Here is a 21,686-nt window from a genome sequence, read left to right as displayed (position 1 = left end):
CAGTCAGGATTTGGCCCAAAAGCTGATATCCAGCATGTGAGGGTGAATTGCATAAGTCTTGAAAATGAATGGGAAACACTTTATATAATAGTTTTTGTATAATATTGATAAATTTTAAGTGTAAAAACGTATGAAATGCTGATAATTGTACTTCAGTAACCATAGAAACATCTGACTGAAAAACCTTAAAAAAATCTGAAGCAGCAAAGTTTGTGAAAAACACTTTTGGCTACTTCTATAAAATAAATAATGCTGAAAAGATCATACAATTCAAGTAAAATGTAATGACAGAAAAGGATCTCCTATCCACTGTCCTGATAATCCAAATCAATACCGGCTGAATTATAGTAAATTTGGTCAAATTGTATAGGTCAGAGTTTATAGCTGCAGATCACTGGCTGGTTGTGAGGTGTTAGGCATGGATTAATAAAGAATACTTGTTCAGTATCTCAGGCTATGGTAGCTCATAATAACCAATGCTCAGCATTTGAAAATGCCGCCGTTCCAAAGAAGCTCCTATATGAAGCCCCTCACAGTTGTCTGGAATATTAAGGACAAGATGTCACTTTAGGAGTGGGATATGGAACTTGATGCGAGGCAAAAACAGAATAATCTGCTTTCTCTGTGTTGATCATTGCATAAGGTTTCAGAATTGTTACTACTGTGGCACTATAATTGTCATTTTCAAGTACTTAGACTTAGAAGAATTTGCTAAATTATCTGTAGCTTTGGAACAAAATCCCTACTGAATACTCAGTATCAGTAATAAAGACAAGACCAGCCTATTAGTAGTGTGGATTCAGCAGTATAGAGTATACCACAGAGAGAGGCATCCAGAGCAGGTACTGGTGAAAGCACCAATCAACGTTTCGCCAGCTCTGGGTATTAGTTGAAATTTTGGAATTTTAAGAAGACCATAAACTTCTCGTAGTAAATTTCTTAGATTGTTCTAAATTAATTTGCACAAAGACATAGAAAATGAATAGTTTGTTACCAAATTCTGTCACCAAATTTCACTATACAAATTGCTTGCATTATTCAATTGATCCCTTAGACTTGATGCAAATGAAGTACTAATGTTGAAAATTCGTCAGAATGACAGTATAATCTGTTTTGGAAAGTGTAAACACAGTCTCCACTCATCCAGTCTGAATGCCAGCTCCTCAATGTACCTCCTCCCTGTTAGTGTCAAAATCTCCCACTGCTCAATATAGGCTGTAGCTCTTAGGCTGGGATGGCAGAGACTGAATATATTTGGACATATGAGTGCTTTCAATCTTTAGCTAGAGTCAGAATGGCAGTAAAATTCGGAAAGTATTTTATAACATGGATTTTCTAACCAAGTACCACAGTCCATTGAATGGATTTAATAATGTATACAGTTAGTATTCGGAAAGCTGATGACTGATCTGCTTTAACATCATAATATGGGGTTATAGCGTTATTAACTTTCAGTTGTTAATCTCTTTTGACTTACCAGTTTATTCACATTTTGCTCTTTAGAATAGAATTTGAAAGTTTCAGCTTTTTTATCAACAGGAGTAAACTTCAGCTGAAATGATAAATCATCCACATCAACAATATTTCATCCACAGTTTACGTTTACCTATATGCACTGGATACAGACTGAATATCAGTCTATGGGAAAAGTAGTACTGCCAGGAAAATAGCACAATATTCTTTTTACGAAAGTCTGGTATAGAAGCTTCAGTTGTCATGTATTCTTGGCGTACTCCCAACTTTTAGTAGTTCTGATTATAATTAAATTTTTTTATATTACAGCTTTTCCTCTCTACCAACCAGATGAAAATGTAAAAAGGAAAATTGAATTATAATAATGAATATATTTGTTATAAGACCTATGTGCTGTGAGACCAGACTCTATAACTTGTAATATAGTGTTCCGTATGATAGGACCCTGTGAGATTTTATCTGATAGAAGAAAACAAAAAGACAACTTAGCTTTGATCATTACATCATTCTGGCTTAATATTATGTTAATGCTTTATTCACTATCCAAATAGATCACATTGCCTAAAAATCATCTAATATCTATGTGACCAGTAGTACAATACCATTTATACTACTCACAAAAAGTTAGGAATATTTGGCTTTCAGATGAAATTTATGTAAAACATAAAAGGTTCATGCTAAGGTGATATTTTACCATGAAAATAGGGCATTTAAGTAGAAGCTTGTAATGGTGACTTCCTCAACATAAACAATTTAGTGAAACAAAAGCCAATAACAGTGGTAGATATACTACCACCAACAAAAAATGTAAATGTTTCAATAACTTGTCATGTGGCCTTGAACATAAATTACAGCTTGACAACAATGTCTCATACTGCTCACATGGGGAGTTATTGTCTGCTGAGCCATTGAATCCCACTTTTCTTGAAAGGCGGTCCTCAGGTTATTGGATCTATGGGGTACAAAGTTACAAGCTTCTACATTGTGACTCAGCTGATCCCATATGTTTTCTATGGGATTCAGGTCTGGAGAAAGTGCAGACCACTCCATTTAAGGTACCCCAGTCTCCAGCAGCCGTACCCTAAAGATGCAGCTTTGATGAGCTGGAGCATTGTCATCCATGAAGATGAAATTAGGCCTGTGATGTTCATGCAGAAGCACAATGACTGGATTAATGATGTTATTCAAGCAATAGGGTCTTGTCACTGTACCATTACACAGTATAGGGCAGTTCTGTATTGGCTAGACACACCTGCCCACACTGTAACACCACCACCACCAAAGGCTCGTCTGGTGGCAAAAGTGGCTGAAACATAGCACTCTCCTTCATGCTGCCAATGTCATTGGTGACTACCATTTCTACTCAGAGTGAATCGACTTTCATCAGTGAGTAGTAAACTTTTTTGAATGGTCTGACATGACACTTGGGTACCTCTCACCTCCCTTAAATGTGACTGGAGGTGTGAGGCATTGCTTACAATGAAGTGGTCATCTGTGTGGGATTTGGCCAAAGGACGTCTACTTCTATGCCTTTCTGTGACTCTTCCAGTCTCTCTGTATCTCTGTTGAAACCTGCTGATGACACTCTGTGACACTCTAAACTCATTGGCCAGTTCTGTCTGAGAACTCCTTTTTGAAGTGTCAAAATGGCGAGGTACCGTTGAACTATTTAAATACCAATTCTCATTGAACACCGGAATGTATTGGGCGATTCATGGATCAAACACCTGTTGGGAATTTTACCATTTAGCTCCTTCTTAGAGAACAGCAAGTTGTACAAAAAAGTATAGCAACATTGAACAGTTGCACATGTGTATTCAAAAGTTTAGATAAGGTTCCATTAAGTTCACCCGAAAAGGTCAGAGTGAATTTTAGGATCATCCTGCAATTTCACCCAAAAAACAAATATCCCTAACATTTTGTGAGCAGTGTATAAACATTGTAACATATGTTCACTTACTTTTTTGGAATTATAGGAAATATTTCTGATGTCACCCCATTTGAAAGACTTTAATGGTGATATTTTGTTATTTCTACTGTAAATATGAACTCCCTTTGCATCAACTCCAAGCAAGATATCGGAATTATCCTTAGTTTCCTGGAAATATTGAAAAAAAAAAAATTAACACAAATATTAATATCTAAAGATATATGATATCATTGTATATAATATTATTATTATTATTATTAATATAATAATACATAGAGCCTGTACTCCATTCTGTGTACAGTCCTATAGACTGTCCATTTTGCTCATAATTCATTCTGTGTACTCACTCATGCAAGAACTGAGTTCTACTTGCAGAGGTAAGGCCATCAGAGTGGTGTTTTGAGGGATTCATGGGGGTTTCATTACCTGGACCCTGGTCCCTGACTAATCAGCAGTACATTTAGGTATGTTAAACATACACAAATACATTTAAATGGTAACACTTTCAAGTAACTTTTCAAAATAAGCTATCCTCTGTGTACATAAAAAATAACATAACTTTTGGCCATTTTGTGACTTGTATCTAGAGATGAGCGGTGTTCGAATCGAACCGTTCGCCAATTTCAAATTCGAGTGATTTTGTGGGGTGCTCGAGTCGTTCGACGAACTCGAACGATTTGCTTAACGTTCGACCGTTCGAGTTACCGTTCGATAACGGTTCGATCACCAAAAGCGTAGCTAGTTACTAGCTGGCTTTTCACTGTAATACTGTCAGTCACTGTTAATAATATTATCAAAATTCAGCGTATACTGTGCAGGGGGGACAGGGTTTAGATCAATGCTGCTGAGTGCTGAAAGAATGTCGATCGCCATTTTTTTTTCCTAACCGCGCATCCAGTGGGGCGGGCCAGGCTGTCAGCCAATCACAGACACACACACAGCAAAGTGGATTTTTGCCAGACAAGCAAGGGCATGTTTCTTGGCTGTGCATGTCAGATGTCCTTGCCCTATAAGACCCGGCCATTTTCCCTATTGCCGCATTTATCTCAGTGCTGCGGGTGTGTGTCAGTCACAGCTCCCGCTGCTGCTGTGGGCGCTATACACTTATACAGTGCAATCTAGACATCGGTTTAGGGATTAGAGACTACTTGTAATTTCAGCCCTTTTCAGGGCTAGATTAGAGCAGTTCATAGCCATTTTTGCTAGGCAGGTCTGTGCCAGCGCTGTGCAAGAGTTTTTCACAGCATCTGTCTAAATCAGCTCAGGCAATTCCTTGGGGCATAGTATCAGCGTGTGTGATAGTCAGTGACATACCACTGCTGTCAAGAAAGCTACCCCACATATCCATTTCCACTAGCCAATTTTTAACTGCAGGTAGTCCAGGCAATTCTTTGGGGCATAGTATCAGTATGTGTGATAGTCAGTAACATACCACTGCTTTCTATAAACATAGCCCAGTTCTCCATTTCTGCTAGACAATTTGTAACTGCAAAAAGTGCAGGCAATTGTTTGGGGCATAGTATCAGCGTGTGTGATACTCAGTGACGTACCACTGCTTTTCACAAACATAGCCCAGTTCTCCATTTCTGCTAGACAATTTGTAACTGCAAAAAGTGCAGGCAATTGTTGGGGCATAGTATCAGTGTGTGTTATAGTCAGTGACGTACCACTGCTTTCCACAAACATAGCCCAGTTCTCCATTTCTGCTAGACAATTTGTAACTGCAAAGAGTGCAGGCAATTGTTTGGGACATAGTATCAGCGTGTGTGATAGTCAGTGACGTACCACTGCTTTCCACAAACACAGCCCAGTTCTCCATTTCTGCTAGACAATCTTTAACTGGAGCTAGTCCAGGCAATCCCTTGGGCATAATATCAGTGTGTGATAGTCAGTGGCGTAGCATTGCTGTCAAGAAAGCTACCCCACCTCTCCATCTGTAGTAGCCATTTTTTAACTGCAGCTAGTCCAGGCAATCCCTTGGGCATAGTATCAGTGTCTGATAGTCAGTGGCGTAGCATTGCTGTCAAGAAAGCTACCCCACCTCTCCATCTGTAGTAGCCAATTTTTAACTGCAGTTAGTCCAGGCAATCCCTTGGGCATTGTATCAGTGTGTGATAGTCAGTGGCATACCACTGCTGTCAAGAAAGCTACCCCACCTCTCCATCTGTAGTAGCCAATTTTTAACTGCAGCTCATCCAGGCAATCCCTTGGGCATAGTATCAGTGTGTGATAGTCAGTGGCATAGCACTGCTGTCAAGAAAGCTACCCCACCTGTTGTGAATGTCGGTTATGCTTTGGCTGCTGTGAGGCTCCCTCTTGTGGCCAGGAATGGTTTGGACAGAGACCAGGTGTGTTGAGCAATGGGCGTTTCCATTGCTAACTCTCTGCTTATTTAAACCCTGGTCTGATAGCAGACTATGCCGGATGTCAGTTGTTCCTTGTTCACCAGCCTGCTTCATCCTGCTCCTGACCACATCTACCTCAGATAAGTGCTTTGCTCTTTATTTGTTGTTTGGTTCTTTTGGCTCTTATCTGAGTTTGTCATTTGCTGTGGTTGTTGTCAGTTTATTTGCATACAGGGATCTTCCCTCTCAGTTGCTTAGCTGGGAAGCTTCCTACAGCTATGTTAGGAGTATTGCTCCTATATGTCCATGTGTTTGTTTCTTCTTGAATTTGTAATGATTCCTGCTTTCTATTCATTGGTATGACAAGAGCGCCTGGTATAGGACGGAGTTCAGATCTAGTGATCTGAGGGCCTTTTTGTACTATGAGGTATTTGGATTTTTGCAGGATTTTTCTCTGGCCACCATCAGTCCCTTTCCTGTCCTGTCCTATTTAGTCAGTAGGGCCTCACCTTTTGCTAATCCTATCATCTATCTGTGTATTGTGTTTTCCTATATCACCGCAGTCTTTGAATGTGGGGGGCTTGCTATTCTTTATCTATTTTCTGAGGCAGAGAGTTATTCATCTTTCCTTCCTTTAGCATAGCTAGCTTCTCCGGCTGGGTTCGCGGTGCACAGGATGTTAGTTCACCCCTCGGCTACTTCTAGTGTTGATGGTTAGTAAGGGGATGGCGGCCAGATTAGTTGCCAATGCTCTTGTCACCTTTTACCAATGATTTATGGTGGTCTTCCAGTCTTCCATGATTCCGGATCATAACATCGACTTCTCCATCTGTAGTAGCCAATTTTTAACTGCAACAAACAGTTGCCAATTTGTTCACATACAAAATGAGTGGCAAAAGGCCATATGCTGGTGGAAAGGGGAACAGGAGTGTTGGAAAGGGAAAAAAAGTTTGTGTCTGTGGGGTAGGTGGTAAAGCAACAGTAACATCTGCTGAAGAAAGACCATCTTCCAGCCAAAATAAGATGTCTACTTCTTTCCGTGGACAATCTGATATGATCCCTTTCTTACGGACACGACCATTGCTACCAAATGTAGATGAGGCACAAAAAGAGCAGGTGCTTGAATGGATCTCAAGTGCTCCATCAAGTGGTCTCTCCTCCACTTCAACTTCATCAACATCCCAAATACTCCAGTCCTCTGAGGTGTCACCCCAATCACACTTGCTTCCTACCAGCTCTCAAGTCTCACATGCTTTTTGGTGCAGACCTTCTACCTCTTTAGCCGCAACAGGCAGTGTGATTGGCAGGTCGTCAGTTGTTTTGGAAGTGGAAACAGCTGCTGGTGTTGAGCTCTCTCAGACATTGAGAGCACCACCTTTGGATGAAGGCAACATTATATCTCTGCCTGCACCTTACTCACAGACCAGCAGTTTGCCAGGGACACCCTACTCAACGCAGTCTCAGCACAGCAGCCAGCCCTCGGTCCCTCATATGTGGACAAGTAAAAGACCATTTCCTTCTAGCCATGACAAAGCTAAGAGGTTGACTTTCAGCCTCTGCAAGCTGTTGGCTACAGAAATTCTGCCTTTATGCCTGGTGGACACACAGGATTTTTGAGACCTTATGTCCATCGCAGTGCCCCAGTACCAGATGCCCAGTCGCCACTACTTCTCCAAGAAAGGTGTGCCTGCGCTACACCAGCATGTCACACACAACATCACCGCTTCCTTGAGAAACTCTGGGTGTGACTGGGTGCATTTCACCACAAATACTTGGACCAGTAAGCATGGACAGGGGCATTACATGTCGCTGACTGGGCACTGGGTAACTATGGTGAGAGATGGAGAAGGGTCTGCTGTAAAAGTCTTGCCGTACCCATGAGTTGTGCGTCAATCCTCTGTATGTAGAAGTTCCTCAACTGCTTCTGCCTCTAACACCTCGTCTGGGTCCTCCACCTCCGCCGAAAGCCTGTCTGGTCAGGCCACCAGCGTTGTAACTTCGCACAAGGAATCTCGCACACATCCTTACTATGCTGGCAGCAGAGCTCAACGGCATCAGGCGGTCTTTACGTTGAAATGTCTGGGAAATGTGAGTCACACAGCTGACGAGTTGTGGTCAGCTCTGGAGACCGAGTTTCATCAATGGTTGTCTCCACTCAACCTGCAGCCAGGGAAGGCCATGTGCGACAATGCTGCAAACCTGGGTGTGGCCCTTCACCGGGGCAATGGGACACACGTGCCTTGTATGACTCACGTGTTGAACCTTGTTGTCCAGCAATTTTTAACCCACTATACCGGCCTACATGAGCTTCTGCAGAGGGCACAGTCACTATGTGCTCACTTCCGCCGTTCACACGCCGCAGCTGAACGACTTGCATCGCTCCAGGAGTCTTTCGGCCTGCCAGTTCATCGGCTGAAATGCGATGTGCTGACACGCTGGAATTCGATTCTCCACATGTTGCAGCGACTGTGGCAGCACCGCCGAGCACTGCTGCAATACGTTATGACGTATAGCCTGAGCCAACGAGATCCAGAGTGGGGCATATCACGCTGCTGGAGTGGTCTCAGATCAAGCACCTATGCACCCTTCTGCACAGTTTCGACATGGCGACGGAGATGTTTAGCGCTGACAATGCCATTATCAGCATGACAATTCCAGTCATTTACATGCTGGAGCACACTCTAAACCAGGGGTGGGCAATTAATTTTCCCATGGGGCCGCATGAGAAATTGGGATGATTTTAGAGGGCTGGACTAATATAATTAACTCGGTTCTACATATATATATATATATATATATATATATATATATATACACACACACGCATATATACTGTGCGTGTATAATATATATACACATACACACAATGTATACATACACACACAATCCCCATATAATACATCACTACACCCGCCACATACTACACCTGTAATATACATCAGTATACACTACACCTGTAATAAACTACACCTCTATATACTATACCACTATATATTACATCACTACACCCCTATATACACCTGTAATATGCTACATCACTATATACTACACCTGTAATAAACTGCAGCACATCACTATATACTACACCTGTGATAACCTACATCACTACACCCGTATATACTACACTTGTATTATACTACATCACTACACCCCTATATACTACACTTGTATTATACTACATCACTACACCCCTATATACTACACTTGTATTATACTACACCACTACACCCCTATATACTACACTTGTATTATACTACACTCCTATATACTACACCTGTATTATACTACACCACTACACCCCTATAAACACCTGTATTATACTACACCACTACACCTGTAATATACTACACCACTACACCCCATATACACCTGTAATATACTACACCACTACACCCTTATATACACCTGTAATACACTACACCACTACACCCCTATATACACCTGTATTATACTACACCCCTATATACACCTGTATAATACAGGTGTATATAGGGGTGTAGTGGTGTAGTATAATACAGGTGTATATAGGGGTGTAGTATAATACAGGTGTATATAGGGGTGTAGTATAATACAGGTGTATATAGGGGTGTAGTGGTGTAGTATAATACAGGTGTATATAGGGGTGTAGTATAATACAGGTGTATATAGGGGTGTAGTATATTACAGGTGTATATAGGGGTGTAGTGGTGTAGTATAATACAGGTGTATATAGGGGTGTAGTATTATACTACACTCCTATATACACCTGTATTATACTACACCACTACACACCTATAAAACTACACCACTACACCCCCCCATATACCACACCTGTAAAACTACATTCCCATATACTAAACCACTACACCCCAAATATTTGTCAAAAGTTACCCCTCTCCCCCAGCCCCCCGCCTGCCCGCCCCCATTGTCCCCGCAGGTTACTAGTAACCACTCACCTCTCTTCTTATCGTTCCCGTCCTCAGACACCTCCGTACGAGCCCCCCGCTGAGCTGCTTCTCCTTCACATGGCCAGGCTGCGCCGACGCTGTATTCCTAGGAGCCCCCGCCGCTGCCTCTCTCCATATGGCCCCCGCCTCTGCAGCTTCTCCTGCCGGGCGGGAACTTTTCAAATGACACACGCGCGCCGTACTGACGATATCAGGGCGCGCGTGTGTCACAGAGAAAAGTGTCGGGCAAGGAACAGAGGAGAGATTCCTGCGTTCCGCTGCCTACACTGTGCGGAGCTTCAGGATCTGTCCTCTGTTTCCTACCCGACACGCAGCGTGTGATGAGGGTCAGGGCCGGCTCCAGGTTTTTGTGGGCCCCGGGCGGAAGAGTCCCAGTGGGCCCCATCAACACGCAGACACACATACGTACACATACATATTTAAAGACAAACTCACAAAAATACATATAGAACGGACACATCTATACAGCCATATACACTGACATACATAGATACACATTATACATGCCTACAGACACACAGCTCTGCTGCATACATACAGACACACATAGCTCTGCTACAGACACACATAGCTCTGCTACAGACACACATAGCTCTGCTACATACATACATAGCTCTGCTACATACATACACACATAGCTCTGCTACATACATACACACATAGCTCTGCTACATACATACACACATAGCTCTGCTACATACATACACACATAGCTCTGCTACATACATAGCTCTGCTACATACATACACACATAGCACTGCTACATACACACATAGCATTGCTACATACAGACACACATAGCTCTGCTACATACATACACACATAGCTCTGCTACATACATACACACATAGCACTGCTACATACACACATAGCACTGCTACATACAGACACACATAGCTCTGCTACATACAGACACACATAGCTCTGCTACATACATACACACATAGCTCTGCTACATACATACACACATAGCACTGCTACATACACACATAGCACTGCTACATACAGACACACATAGCTCTGCTAAATATATACATACATACACATTGCTCTGCTACATACACACATAGCTCTGCTACATACATACACACATAGCTCTGCTACATATATACACACATAGCTCTGCTACATATATACATACATAGCTCTGCTACATATATACATACAGACAGACACACACGCGGCTCTGGGGCCCAGCGCATACGGCACCGGGGGGGGGGGGTTGCAGGGAATACACCTAGGGGGGGAGAAGAGCCCATACAGCTCACCAGGGCCCATAAATCGGGGGGTGGGGAGGGCACATACCGCTCAGGTCACGGTGGAGTGGGGGCCCACACAGAGCCGGAAAGAAGCACTGTGCTGGGGGTCGCTGGCTGGCACTGCAACTCTTTCATCTGTGGGATGAGCAGGACGCCGGCCGGTAGCTCCGCCCACAGATTAAGTTCAACCAGGAAGTCTTTGCTCCTTAAAGGGACGGCGCTGCAGATTCCTGCCGAGGACTGCGGTCCCCGGAACTCGGCCCGGGGGCAGCAGAACTAAGGCGAGTGGGCCCTGGCCAAGGGTCACCAGAACTGACGAGGCCGAGTGGGCCTCCCCGGCTCTCCAGGGCCCCGGCACTGATGAGGGCAATCTGACCACGCGCCTCCCGGAGCCTGGAGCTCCGGACAACAGGTCAGATTGCTCTCATCAGTGACCGGCCAGCAAGGACGCCCTGAGCCAGGCGGGCCGGTCACAGAGAGTAGGCGGGCCGGATGTGGCCCGCGGGCCGCCCCTTGCCCAGGTCTGCTCTAAACAGTATTCAGAGTCAGGTGGTGGAACAAGAGGAAGGGGAGGAAGTACAGGAGGATTCATATGTGGAAGGGATAACAAGATCTACAAGGTCCAGACGGTCAGCAGCACCAAGGTGGCAGGCATGGGATGGTGGGGGAGAGGGATTAACAAGGGCGCATGGTAGCAGCCAAACTGTTGAGGAAGGTGCAGGAGCCCAGGAAGAAATGGAAGATGAACTGGCGATGGGCATGGAAGACTCAGCAGATGAGGGAGACCTTGATCACATTTCTGTTGTGCGAGGTTGGGGGGAGAGGGCAGAGGAAGGAAGCATGATTCTCACCTCGCCGCCACCAACACAGCAAGGACTTGGTCCTCCTGGATGCGCAAGACACATGAGCGCCTTCTTGCTGCACTACCTACAACATGACCCTCGGATTGTCAAAATTCGAAGTAATGCTGACTACTGGGTTGCCACACTCCTAGATTCCTGGTACAAGTCAAAATTTGGTGAAATAATTCCTGACATAGAAAGGGACGCACGTATGCAGGAGTATCAGCAGAAGCTGTTACGCAATCTTAGCTCTGCTTTTCCACTAAACACCAGTAGTGCACAGAGTGAATCTCACAGTTGTAAGTTGCCAACCATGGGACTGTCGAGTCATCATCACTCAAACCGTACCAGCAATACTGTATCTGGTGGTAACAGCAATTTTATGGAATCGTTTCATGAATTTTTTAGACCAACCCCATTTATAAAGCAAGAAATCCCACTTATTAAACCTGACAGGGCACATCTGTGAAGTAAAAACCATTTCCAGTGACTACCTCTTGAGGCTCATCAAGAGAATGCCAAGAATGTGCAAAGCAGTAATCAAAGCAAAAGGTGGCTACTTTGAAGAACTTAGAATATAAACATATTTTCAGTTGGTTCATACTTTTTTGTTAAATATGTCATTCCACATGTGTTAATTCATAGTTTTGATGCCTTCAATCTACAATTTTCAGAGTCATGAAAATAAAGAAAACTTTTTGAATGAGAAGGTGTGTCCAAACTTTTGGTCTGTACTGTACGTCGGGGTCTCAGGTATTGGAGGACCTCTCTGCTACGTCCAGTGGACCTTTGTGTGCTAATAAATGGGTATGGCTTTATATGGCTATCTGGGGACCGTTCCCACCATGTGAATGCTACTAGGGCATTGTGCAATACTTAGTGCAATTTGGGATGATATGTCATTCTTTACCCCTCTCTGTTAACCCCTGCACAGGTGCTTTTTGTAAAATTTTGTATAGCCACTGCTTGGTTTTATCTGCTTTATTTCTCTATGTAGTTGCAACATGCCTATTCATATGCATGGTGATTCTTTGTGGCTATATTGATATGATTCATGTATAATGTTCACATGTGCTGCTATACCATGTTGATTGGATTGTGTGCAATGACTATATAGCATACAGTGCATATAGGGGTACGTTACACGATTATCTATATTTGCACTATAGGTGATATGCATCATTATACGTCTTAAGCTTATCTGCTGCAGAAGATAAAAACAATCATCTTTTCATGTGATTGGGATTTTAGGGGCCCTTTGCACACTACGACATCGCAGGTGCGATGTCGGTGGGGTCAAATCGAAAGTGACACACTTCCGGCGTCGCTCTCGACATCGTAGTGTGTAAATCGTTTTAGCTACGATTACCGAGCGCAAAAGCGTCGGTATCGTATGATCGGTGTAGTGTCGGTCATTTTCATTATTTTGGCTGCAGCGACGGTACGATGTTGTTCCTCATTCCTGCGGCAGCACACATCGCTGTGTATGAAGTCGCAGGAGCATCTCCTACCTGCGTCCCGTCTGCAATGCGGAAGGAAAGAGGTGGGCGGGATGTTTACGTCCTGCTCATCTCCGCCCCTCCGCTTCTATTGGCCGCCTGCCGTGTGATGTCGCTGTGACACCACACGACTCGCCCCCTTAGGAAGGAGGAGGGTCGCCCGCCAGAGCGACGTCGCAGGGCAGGTGAGTGCATGTGAAGCTGTCGTAGCGATAATGTTCGCTACGGCAGCTATCACCATGATATCGCAGCTGCAACGGGGGCGGGACTATCGCGCTCGGCATCGCAGCATCGGCTTGCAATGTCGTAGTGTGCAAAGGGCCCCTTACACCCAATGCCTATACCCTCGGTAATAGTCATTGCACTGTTCATTGCACTATTGTATTGCATTTGTATGTTTTGTATTGCATCTATGTCCATGGACTATTCTGCCCCTTTCTTGTTGTGCCAGTTCCTACAATAAATTTGTTAGTTTTGCACCATACTCTGTGTTCTTCCTCCTGTTTTTTCTAGCTACCATCAGGCATACCTCTGGGATAAGGGACAGCACAGGGTTCCCAGTCTGAGGGCCAGTCTAGGTGCCCCTGCTTTGGTTACCCATCTCTCCCGTGACAAAATGTTTCATAGTTTTAAAGTTGAAAGAAGATACAAGTACATCGACTTCAAGGTATACCCCAACAGGTTGATCCACAAGAATGCAAAAAAGAAAAACAAATGTGGTATTCTATATAGCTATTTAAATGAATGTTCACCCAAGTAAAACAGACGTACTGGGTTCTCCAGAGCCATTGCTCATTGCTCTACAATATTGCTCTTAGGAAGCTGTGAAATCCTGTTATAATATACAGTATATATGCACTTATAGAACATATACTAAGGCATTGTCAAGATTACTTTCATAGTCAGTTCTATACACAATTTGCAATACTGAAAAAATAAACTATAATAAATATAAAGAAATAATTCACTCACTGATATTGGAAAATAGTTCATGCCATACATGTCCAAGTCTTGCGCAATTTTTAAGTAATTAATCTCTGCTTCTTCTCTAAAAGATCACAGACACAGAGGGTGCATCAATTAAATGTGGTTAACATCTCAACTTAATAATGTATTACTTAGTCCACGTATCAATGATTCCATAAATAAAGCTCATTAATTAAGAAGTCGTGATGGAAGACTTCACTATTATATTGTATAATTAGCTATTATAACAGATCCCATAGACTTATAATGGACCAATGCGTTTCTATTAAAGTTTCTAGATAGATAAAATAAGCAAGCTAAACTATTCTGACAATCAGGAAGCAACAAATGTAATGTAAAAGGCATGGAAGGGTAACAGAGCCTTTAAGAATATATAGAATTTTATATTGATCCACTTTGAATAAGGTCTTGCAAAAGTCGGCATACCTAGCACTTCCTCTGTGCTCTGCATACCATGCAGTTATCTTGTCCTGCCACATCTCTGATGTCATCTGATATTGCTGGAGAACCTATAGAAACATTTCCATTTCTATTAGTATACTCTGTTAACATGATAATTTATATGTAGTATTTCTGTGTGTACATAATATAATATATACAGTATATACCATAGTGCCCAATGCCAGACAAGAGGTCACAACTTACTAATGTGGAGTTTGTACTGTATTCCTGTCCTTGGAAGATATGATAAAGGTAGATTAATTTGCTAATTAATCCCATTACAGGGTTCTTCACACATACTAAGGGAAGGCACGTAACTAGAATATGCAATTACTTATTATAGGGTCTTTCTAACTGTGGCGCCCTGGACAAGCCAGGACGTCACAGGTACTGCAACAACACACCCTACACCCCGGTTAGGAACACCGAAGTCAAACACAAACCCTTGTTGCCTGCCTCCAGGGGCTGATGTCCACACCAGGTGGGGCGGAGCCAGGCGGTTGGCTCCTCCCACCGAGGAGTTCACAGTCCTGGAGGCGGGAAAGAAGGTCAGAGACAGAGAGTGAGAGGAGTAGAGAGAAGAAGTGAAGGGAAGTAGTAGTGGAGGAGCAGACTGACCGTGTCCGGGTGCGTGGCCCGGGCACATACAGCAAGGTTGGCAGAAGGTGGTGACCGTCTGCAGGAGAGGCCGACTGACATACAACCGTAAGGACCGGGGACGGGCGGTGGCCCGCCGGTACCGGATCGGGGAGCGAAGATAGGCCAGCACCATTCGGCAGGGCCTACGGACCCCGACCAGGCTAGGAGTCGCCGTAAAACCGGTCAAATCCCTCAGCGACGGGAACCTCCGGGGTTTCCCAGCAGTAAAGACCCGACCGAAGGCAACCGTCCAAACCGTGAGGGAGATAAAGCTACCGCCAGAGCTAGAGCTCCCAGGGCCAGAGCCTGCGGGCAAAGGAAGGGCTCCCTTAGCCAACATACCGCTGGGGAGCGGGATATCAGTGGGAAGCCATTGGGGCAGAGAACAGAACACCGATGCAGGGAGAGATTGTTACCGCCAACCTACCGCGAGTGACCGCCGCAGCCGTCTGTGGGACTCGTCCATCCAGCCGTTTGTTTTACCAGAGACTCCGTGTGCGTTACTGGCTGACCTTCCGACCTTCACCACCGGGCCCCGGGACCATCAAAACCCCCCTACCCACGGAGAGGAGAAAACATCTCAGCTGCTCCATGTCAACGCTCCCGGGATCCCCGTACAGAGCAGCGGTGGTGTCCCAACCTCACCACAAACCGTGGGTAGCGTCACGGACAATATCCCTACACCAAACTACCCCTTTCACTCACGGGCGAGGAGCGCCAGCCCACCGCTTGAGCCACCGAGCAAGCGAGCAGCACCAGCAGCAGCCGGACCCGAGCAGTGGGTGAGCACAGCGCCCTCCCCGCCCACGACAACTTAGCGTCACGAACAGGATCTTACCGCTATGCCGACTGGTAGAAGTACGCCTTGTGTCCCGCCGGAGGTGTCCGGCCAAAATTTTTCGGAAGCCGCCATCTTGGGCGTGAAAAATCCCCGCTCGAGCATCTTCCCGAGTAGCGGAGGCGCGAAAGCCGAAGCTCCGCCCCTGAAGAGGTGGTGCCGGAAAGATACCAAGGGGGGACGGATGGCGTCTGGCCACATGTAGCCCGCAGCTATAAAAGCTCTGACGCCAGGACCCTGCAGCCATCTTTTGGTTCCTGGAAGAGGCCGCCGCAGCGATGCACCAACCGTCCAGCAGCACCGTAGCACCCGCACCCGGGACCGCGGCGTGGGTGGAGGTCCGGACCGCTCAGCTACAACAACAGCTGCAGATCCGTGTGCAGCTCCTCTTGGAGGAGTGGGAGGCCGACATGGCGGACGTGGTGGCGGCCATACGGAGACGCGAGGTAGAGGGAGTTCTGGAAGAGCGGGTAAGTGACCCACGCCCCTGTACCCCTAGCGGGTCGGTCATCGCGGCTGAGGGGCCCGGTCTACACCCGCTCGCCTTGCTACCTCCCCCGCTACCCGTGTTGTCCGCTGCTGCCCCGTCACTAGGCCCGCTACCCCGCAATCGGTAGCGGCACCCAGCCAATCCGCCCAGGCGGATCGACCTGCAGCCGAGGCCCGTGACCATCCGGAACCGCTTCCTTGGAAGAAACCGAAAGCTGAGCCCGTCAGCGGAGATGCACCGGAGGCACCTGTAGAGGCCGCACCTGGGCCCGAACCGACTCCGGCAGCTTGTTCCGTGCAGGAAGAGACGGCGGTCGTGCGGGAGAAGATCCCTGTGCCTATCCCCCACGCCTCGGCTGAGGCTGCGCCGGGTCGCCGCTGCAAGGCAGCACCCCAGGCCATGATACCGCGGGACCTGCCGCCCAGAACGCTAGTAGTGGACAGTGTGAAGGAGGTCTCGCGGGGCCCGACCCGCGTGCAGGGGCCCACCGTAGCCCCCTATTGGGACAGGGAGCAGACCCCGCTGGCACAAGAGATCGCCAAGAGGGAAAAGAGGAAGGCCGAGCTGGTAGCCCGCACAATAAGGGAGAAAGAGAATCTCCGCAGGGCCACCTTCCGAGTGCGGGGCCCGAGGTACGAAGGGCAAGTGAGGAGGTTCGACGTCCGTAGAGGATACGGCTTCATTTTCGAACCGGGCCTGGAGGCCGAAATTTTCATAGCCCGAAGGGACGTGAACGACCACCTGCCAGAGGATCACCCGGGCCGCAACCTGCTTCCCGGCGACCTTGTTAATTATACCCGGCACTGTGGGGAGAGGGTCTGGTTTGCCCTGGACGCTAGGCTGAGAGGAGGCCAGGAGCCTCAAGCACCAGCCCAGCCCCCTCCCCCGCCAGATGGGGTGGATCTAAAGTGAGTATGTAGGATTTCTGTGTGTACATAATATAAGATATGATAAAGGTAGATTAATTTGCTAATTAATCCCATTACAGGGTTCTTCACACATACTAAGGGAAGGCACGTAACTAGAATATGCAATTACTTATTATAGGGTCTTTCTAACTGTGGCGCCCTGGACAAGCCAGAACGTCACAGGTACTGCAACAACACACCCTACACCCCGGTTAGGAACACCGAAGTCAAACACAAACCCTTGTTGCCTCCCTCCAGGGGCTGATGTCCACACCAGGTGGGGCGGAGCCAGGCGGTTGGCCCCTACCACCGAGGAGTTCACAGTCCTGGAGGCGGGAAAGAAGGTCAGAGACAGAGAGTGAGAGGAGTAGAGAGAGGAAGTGAAGGGAAGTAGTAGTGGAGGAGCAGACTGACCGTGTCCGGGTGCGTGGCCCGGGCACATACAGCAAGGTTGGCAGACGGTGCTGACCGTCTGCAGGAGAGGCCGATTGACGTACAACCGTAAGGACCGGGGACGGGCGGTGGCCCGCTGGTACCGGATCGGGGAGCGAAGATAGGCCAGCACCATCCGGCAGGGCCTACGGACCCTGACCAGGCTAGGAGTCGCCGTAAAACCGGTCAAATCCGTCAGCGACGGGAACCTCCGGGGTTTCCCAGCAGTAAAGACCCGACCGAAGGCAACCGTCCAAACCGTGAGGGAGATAAAGCTACCGCCAGGCTCTCCCAGGGCCAGAGCCTGTGGGCAAAGGAAGGGCTCCCTTAGCCAACATACCGCTGGGGAGCGGGATATCAGTGGGAAGCCATTGGGGCCGAGAACAAAACACCGGTGCAGGGAGAGATTGTTACCGCCAACCTACCGGGAGTGACTGCCGCAGCCGTCTGTGGGACTCGTCCATCCAGCCGTTTGTTTTACCAGAGACTCCGTGTGCGTTACTGGCTGAGTAAGTACCACCGTGCCGTCTGGCACCGCGCTGCCGCGCGACCCTGCACCCGGCCAGGTCCCACATCCCACCTTCCGACCTCCACCACCGGGCCCCGGGACCACCAAAACCCCCCTACCCACGGAGGGGAGAAAACATCTCAGCTGCTCCCTGTCAACGCTCCCGGGATCCCCGTACAGAGCAGCGGTGGTGTCCCAACCTCACCACAAACCGTGGGTGGCGTCACGGACAATATCCCTACACCAAACCACACCTTTCACTCATGGGCGAGGAGCGCCGCTCGAGTCCCCGGGATCCGGCCCACCGCTCGAGCCACCGAGCGAGCGAGCAGCAGCAGCCGGACCCGAGCAGTGGGTGAGCGCAGCGCCCTCCCCGCCCGCGACATAATAACTGGAACTAACACCAGTTTTCAAAGCAACTGGTTAAAGGGGTGGTTCACCCATATTTTTTATTTTCTAGATCGATATTATGTTGAGAAACAATGTTTCTCTCAAATACAGCTGATGGGCTGTGACGTGCGGTGAAACACTATCCACAGCCCATCACTCACAGACACTGTGGCTGGCCGCGGTGATGTCAGGTTAACAGGAACTTGACGTGATATCACCGAATCCCTGAGGTCACGGAGCCCGGGGGTCAGGCATGGGGAACAGTGGACTGCAATAGCGCCTCTCACAGGCACTGTTGTCAACATAAGGTATTTGAGAGAAACATTATTTCTCAACATAATATCGATCTAGAAAATGAAAAATATGGGTGAACCACCCTTTTAAGCTCTGGTTTCCCTTAACAAATGTGTCCTTAAATGGAGATGTAGTGTAGTGATGCATTGCTGTTCATGGAAAAAGTCAGTGGGACCCTATTGGTCATGGTTGGCCAAGACATTGGACCCACTAGTCATTCTAATATTGCATATGTAAGTAATATAGCATAAAATATCCATTTGCTTTATCCTAAACCACCAGGAATATTAGGTGTTGTAACGACCACTACAGCTGAGATGGGTGTGTGGACCCACTAGAAAACGGAGCCTGGGAGGCATGACTAACCAGTTACCTGGTCTTCTCTAGAGCCTCTGGTGGAGAGATTAGATGTTTATTGCTGTTAGCTGCCAAGTACCATTCCAATGCAGTCCAGGAATCCGCAGTAGCTGACCCAAACAGCAACAGGTGAGATGGAGTCAGAGCCACAGCGGGCCAGGAACAGGATCACTGACAGAGTGGATGCAGGTACAGGTGGGATGGTTGATACAGACAGGACAGGTTCGGGTTCAGATTTAGGCTGGTATCAGGACACAAGAATGGATACTGGAACACAGACAGGTACCAAGACACAGGAATGGATCTAGGAACTCAAGCTGGTACTGGGACACAGGAACGGATTCAGGAACTCAGACTGGTACCGGGACGCAGGAAAACATTCAGACACTCAGGCAAGTTCGGGTTCAGGATTAGTACTGGTTCAGGCATACGGGAAAGTACCAAATCTGAAACAGGCTCCAGGGACCAGACAAGAAGCTCGTAGCCACATGCACACTGGCTACTTTACTAATCTCCACATTACATAAAAATGTGTGATGACATACAGTTAGAAAGATAAATTGCAAAAATAAACGGCATTTTACCCCTTCTTGTTTGAGCACCAGCAAAACATTTTGAATTAGTCATTTTTTGTGAGGGATAATAACTGTGGGGTATGTCATGTTTGAACAATATGTGAGAGAAAATGTCTTTTGTGTAGATAGAAAAAGTCTTAGATCTGTTAGTTCAGCTCATGAAAAATAGGAGCAAAAACAAAAGTGTTGCATTTATATTTTTGTTCAGTATACATTCACTATGTGGATTCAACTTTATGAAGATGATTTGATATATGGGTACTGCTTTCCATTGTTCAAAAAAAAGTACTATGCCGTTATCGTTCAATATAAGCCAATGTGATAGTTAATACTCACTCTTTTGGGTAATAGCTCTTCTTGAGATAAAAATCCAGGCTGATGAATACTAGGATTGTAATCACCATACTAAAAAACAAAACAAAAAAAACATATTGATTAATGAGGTTTTCCAAGGCAACAAGGCTATGTGCGCACGTTGCAGATTTGGATGTGTCGCGGGTGGAGGAGGGGACGCTGCGCTCACCCACTGCTCGGGTCCGGCTGCTGCTGCTCGGTAGTGGCTCGAGCGGTGGGCCGGATCTCGGGGACTCGAGCGGCGTTCCTCGCCCGTGAGTGAAAGGGGGGTGGTGTGTGGTTTGGGGATATTGTCCGTGACGCCACCTACGGTTGTGGTGAAGTTGTGACACCACCGCTGCTCTGGACGGGGATCCCGGGAGCGATGACAGGGAGCAGCTTGGATGTTGGTTCTCCCCTCCGTGGGTAGGGAGGGGTTGGTTGTCCCGGGGCCCCGGTGAGGGTTGGGGATGACAGGCAGATTACGGGGCCTGGTGAGGTGCAGGGTCGCGGGGGCAGCGCTGTACCGCACGGCACGGTGGTACTCACTCAGCCAGTAATTTACACAGAGTCTCTGGTCAAACAAACGGCTGGATGGACGGGTCCCACAGACGGCTGCGGTTGTTCTCCTCCCGGTAGGTTGATGGTGACTGCCTTTCCCTGCACCTGTGTTGTGTTTACGGTTCCAATGGCTTCCCACCGGTAACCCGCTCCCCAGCTTGGATGGATGCTGAGGGAGCCCCTTTTGCCCGCAGGCTCTGGCCCTGGGAACTGTAGCCTTGGCGATGACTGTGTTTCCCTTTACGGTGTGAGTTGTTGCCTTCAATTGGGTCTTGACTGCTGGGAAACCCCGGAGGTTCCCTTCGCTAACTGATTTGACCAGTTTTACAGCGACTCCTAGCCTGGTCGGAGTCCTTAGGCCCTGCCGAATGGTGCTGGCTTCTCTTCACTCCCCGATCCGGTACCGGCGGGCCACCGCCCGTCCCCGGTCCTTACGGTTCACTCCAATCAGCCTCTCCTGCAGACGGTCACCACCGTCTGCCAACCTTGCTGTATGTGCCCGGGCCACACACCCGGACACCATCAGGCTGCTCCTCTACCACTTCACTTCTCTAACTCCAAAACTGATCTGACTCTTTTCCCGCCTCCAGGACTGTGAACTCCTCAGTGGGCGGGACCAACCGCCTGGCCCACCCCCT

At 47.2% G+C, this 21,686-nt stretch overlaps 1 protein-coding gene across 2 annotated transcripts in view; it reads right to left on the bottom strand.

The window, feature by feature from the left end:
• Positions 1-21,686, bottom strand: part of LOC142291653 (merlin-like) — a 121,864-nt gene that overhangs the window by 27,102 nt on the left and 73,076 nt on the right. For both annotated transcript variants that reach the window (XM_075336331.1, XM_075336332.1), the window contains exons 6-10: positions 20,491-20,559; positions 14,709-14,791; positions 14,268-14,343; positions 3,434-3,571; positions 1,478-1,552 (exon numbers count right to left, since the gene is read on the bottom strand). In XM_075336331.1, the coding sequence (XP_075192446.1) occupies positions 1,478-1,552; positions 3,434-3,571; positions 14,268-14,343; positions 14,709-14,791; positions 20,491-20,559 (441 nt within the window). The remainder of the gene's footprint in view (positions 1-1,477; positions 1,553-3,433; positions 3,572-14,267; positions 14,344-14,708; positions 14,792-20,490; positions 20,560-21,686) is intronic.

The sequence above is a fragment of the Anomaloglossus baeobatrachus genome, chromosome 2 (assembly GCF_048569485.1).
Source record: "Anomaloglossus baeobatrachus isolate aAnoBae1 chromosome 2, aAnoBae1.hap1, whole genome shotgun sequence".
In the NCBI taxonomy this organism is placed as follows: Eukaryota; Metazoa; Chordata; class Amphibia; order Anura; family Aromobatidae; genus Anomaloglossus; species Anomaloglossus baeobatrachus.
This window is presented reverse-complemented; position numbering and strand designations above follow the sequence as displayed.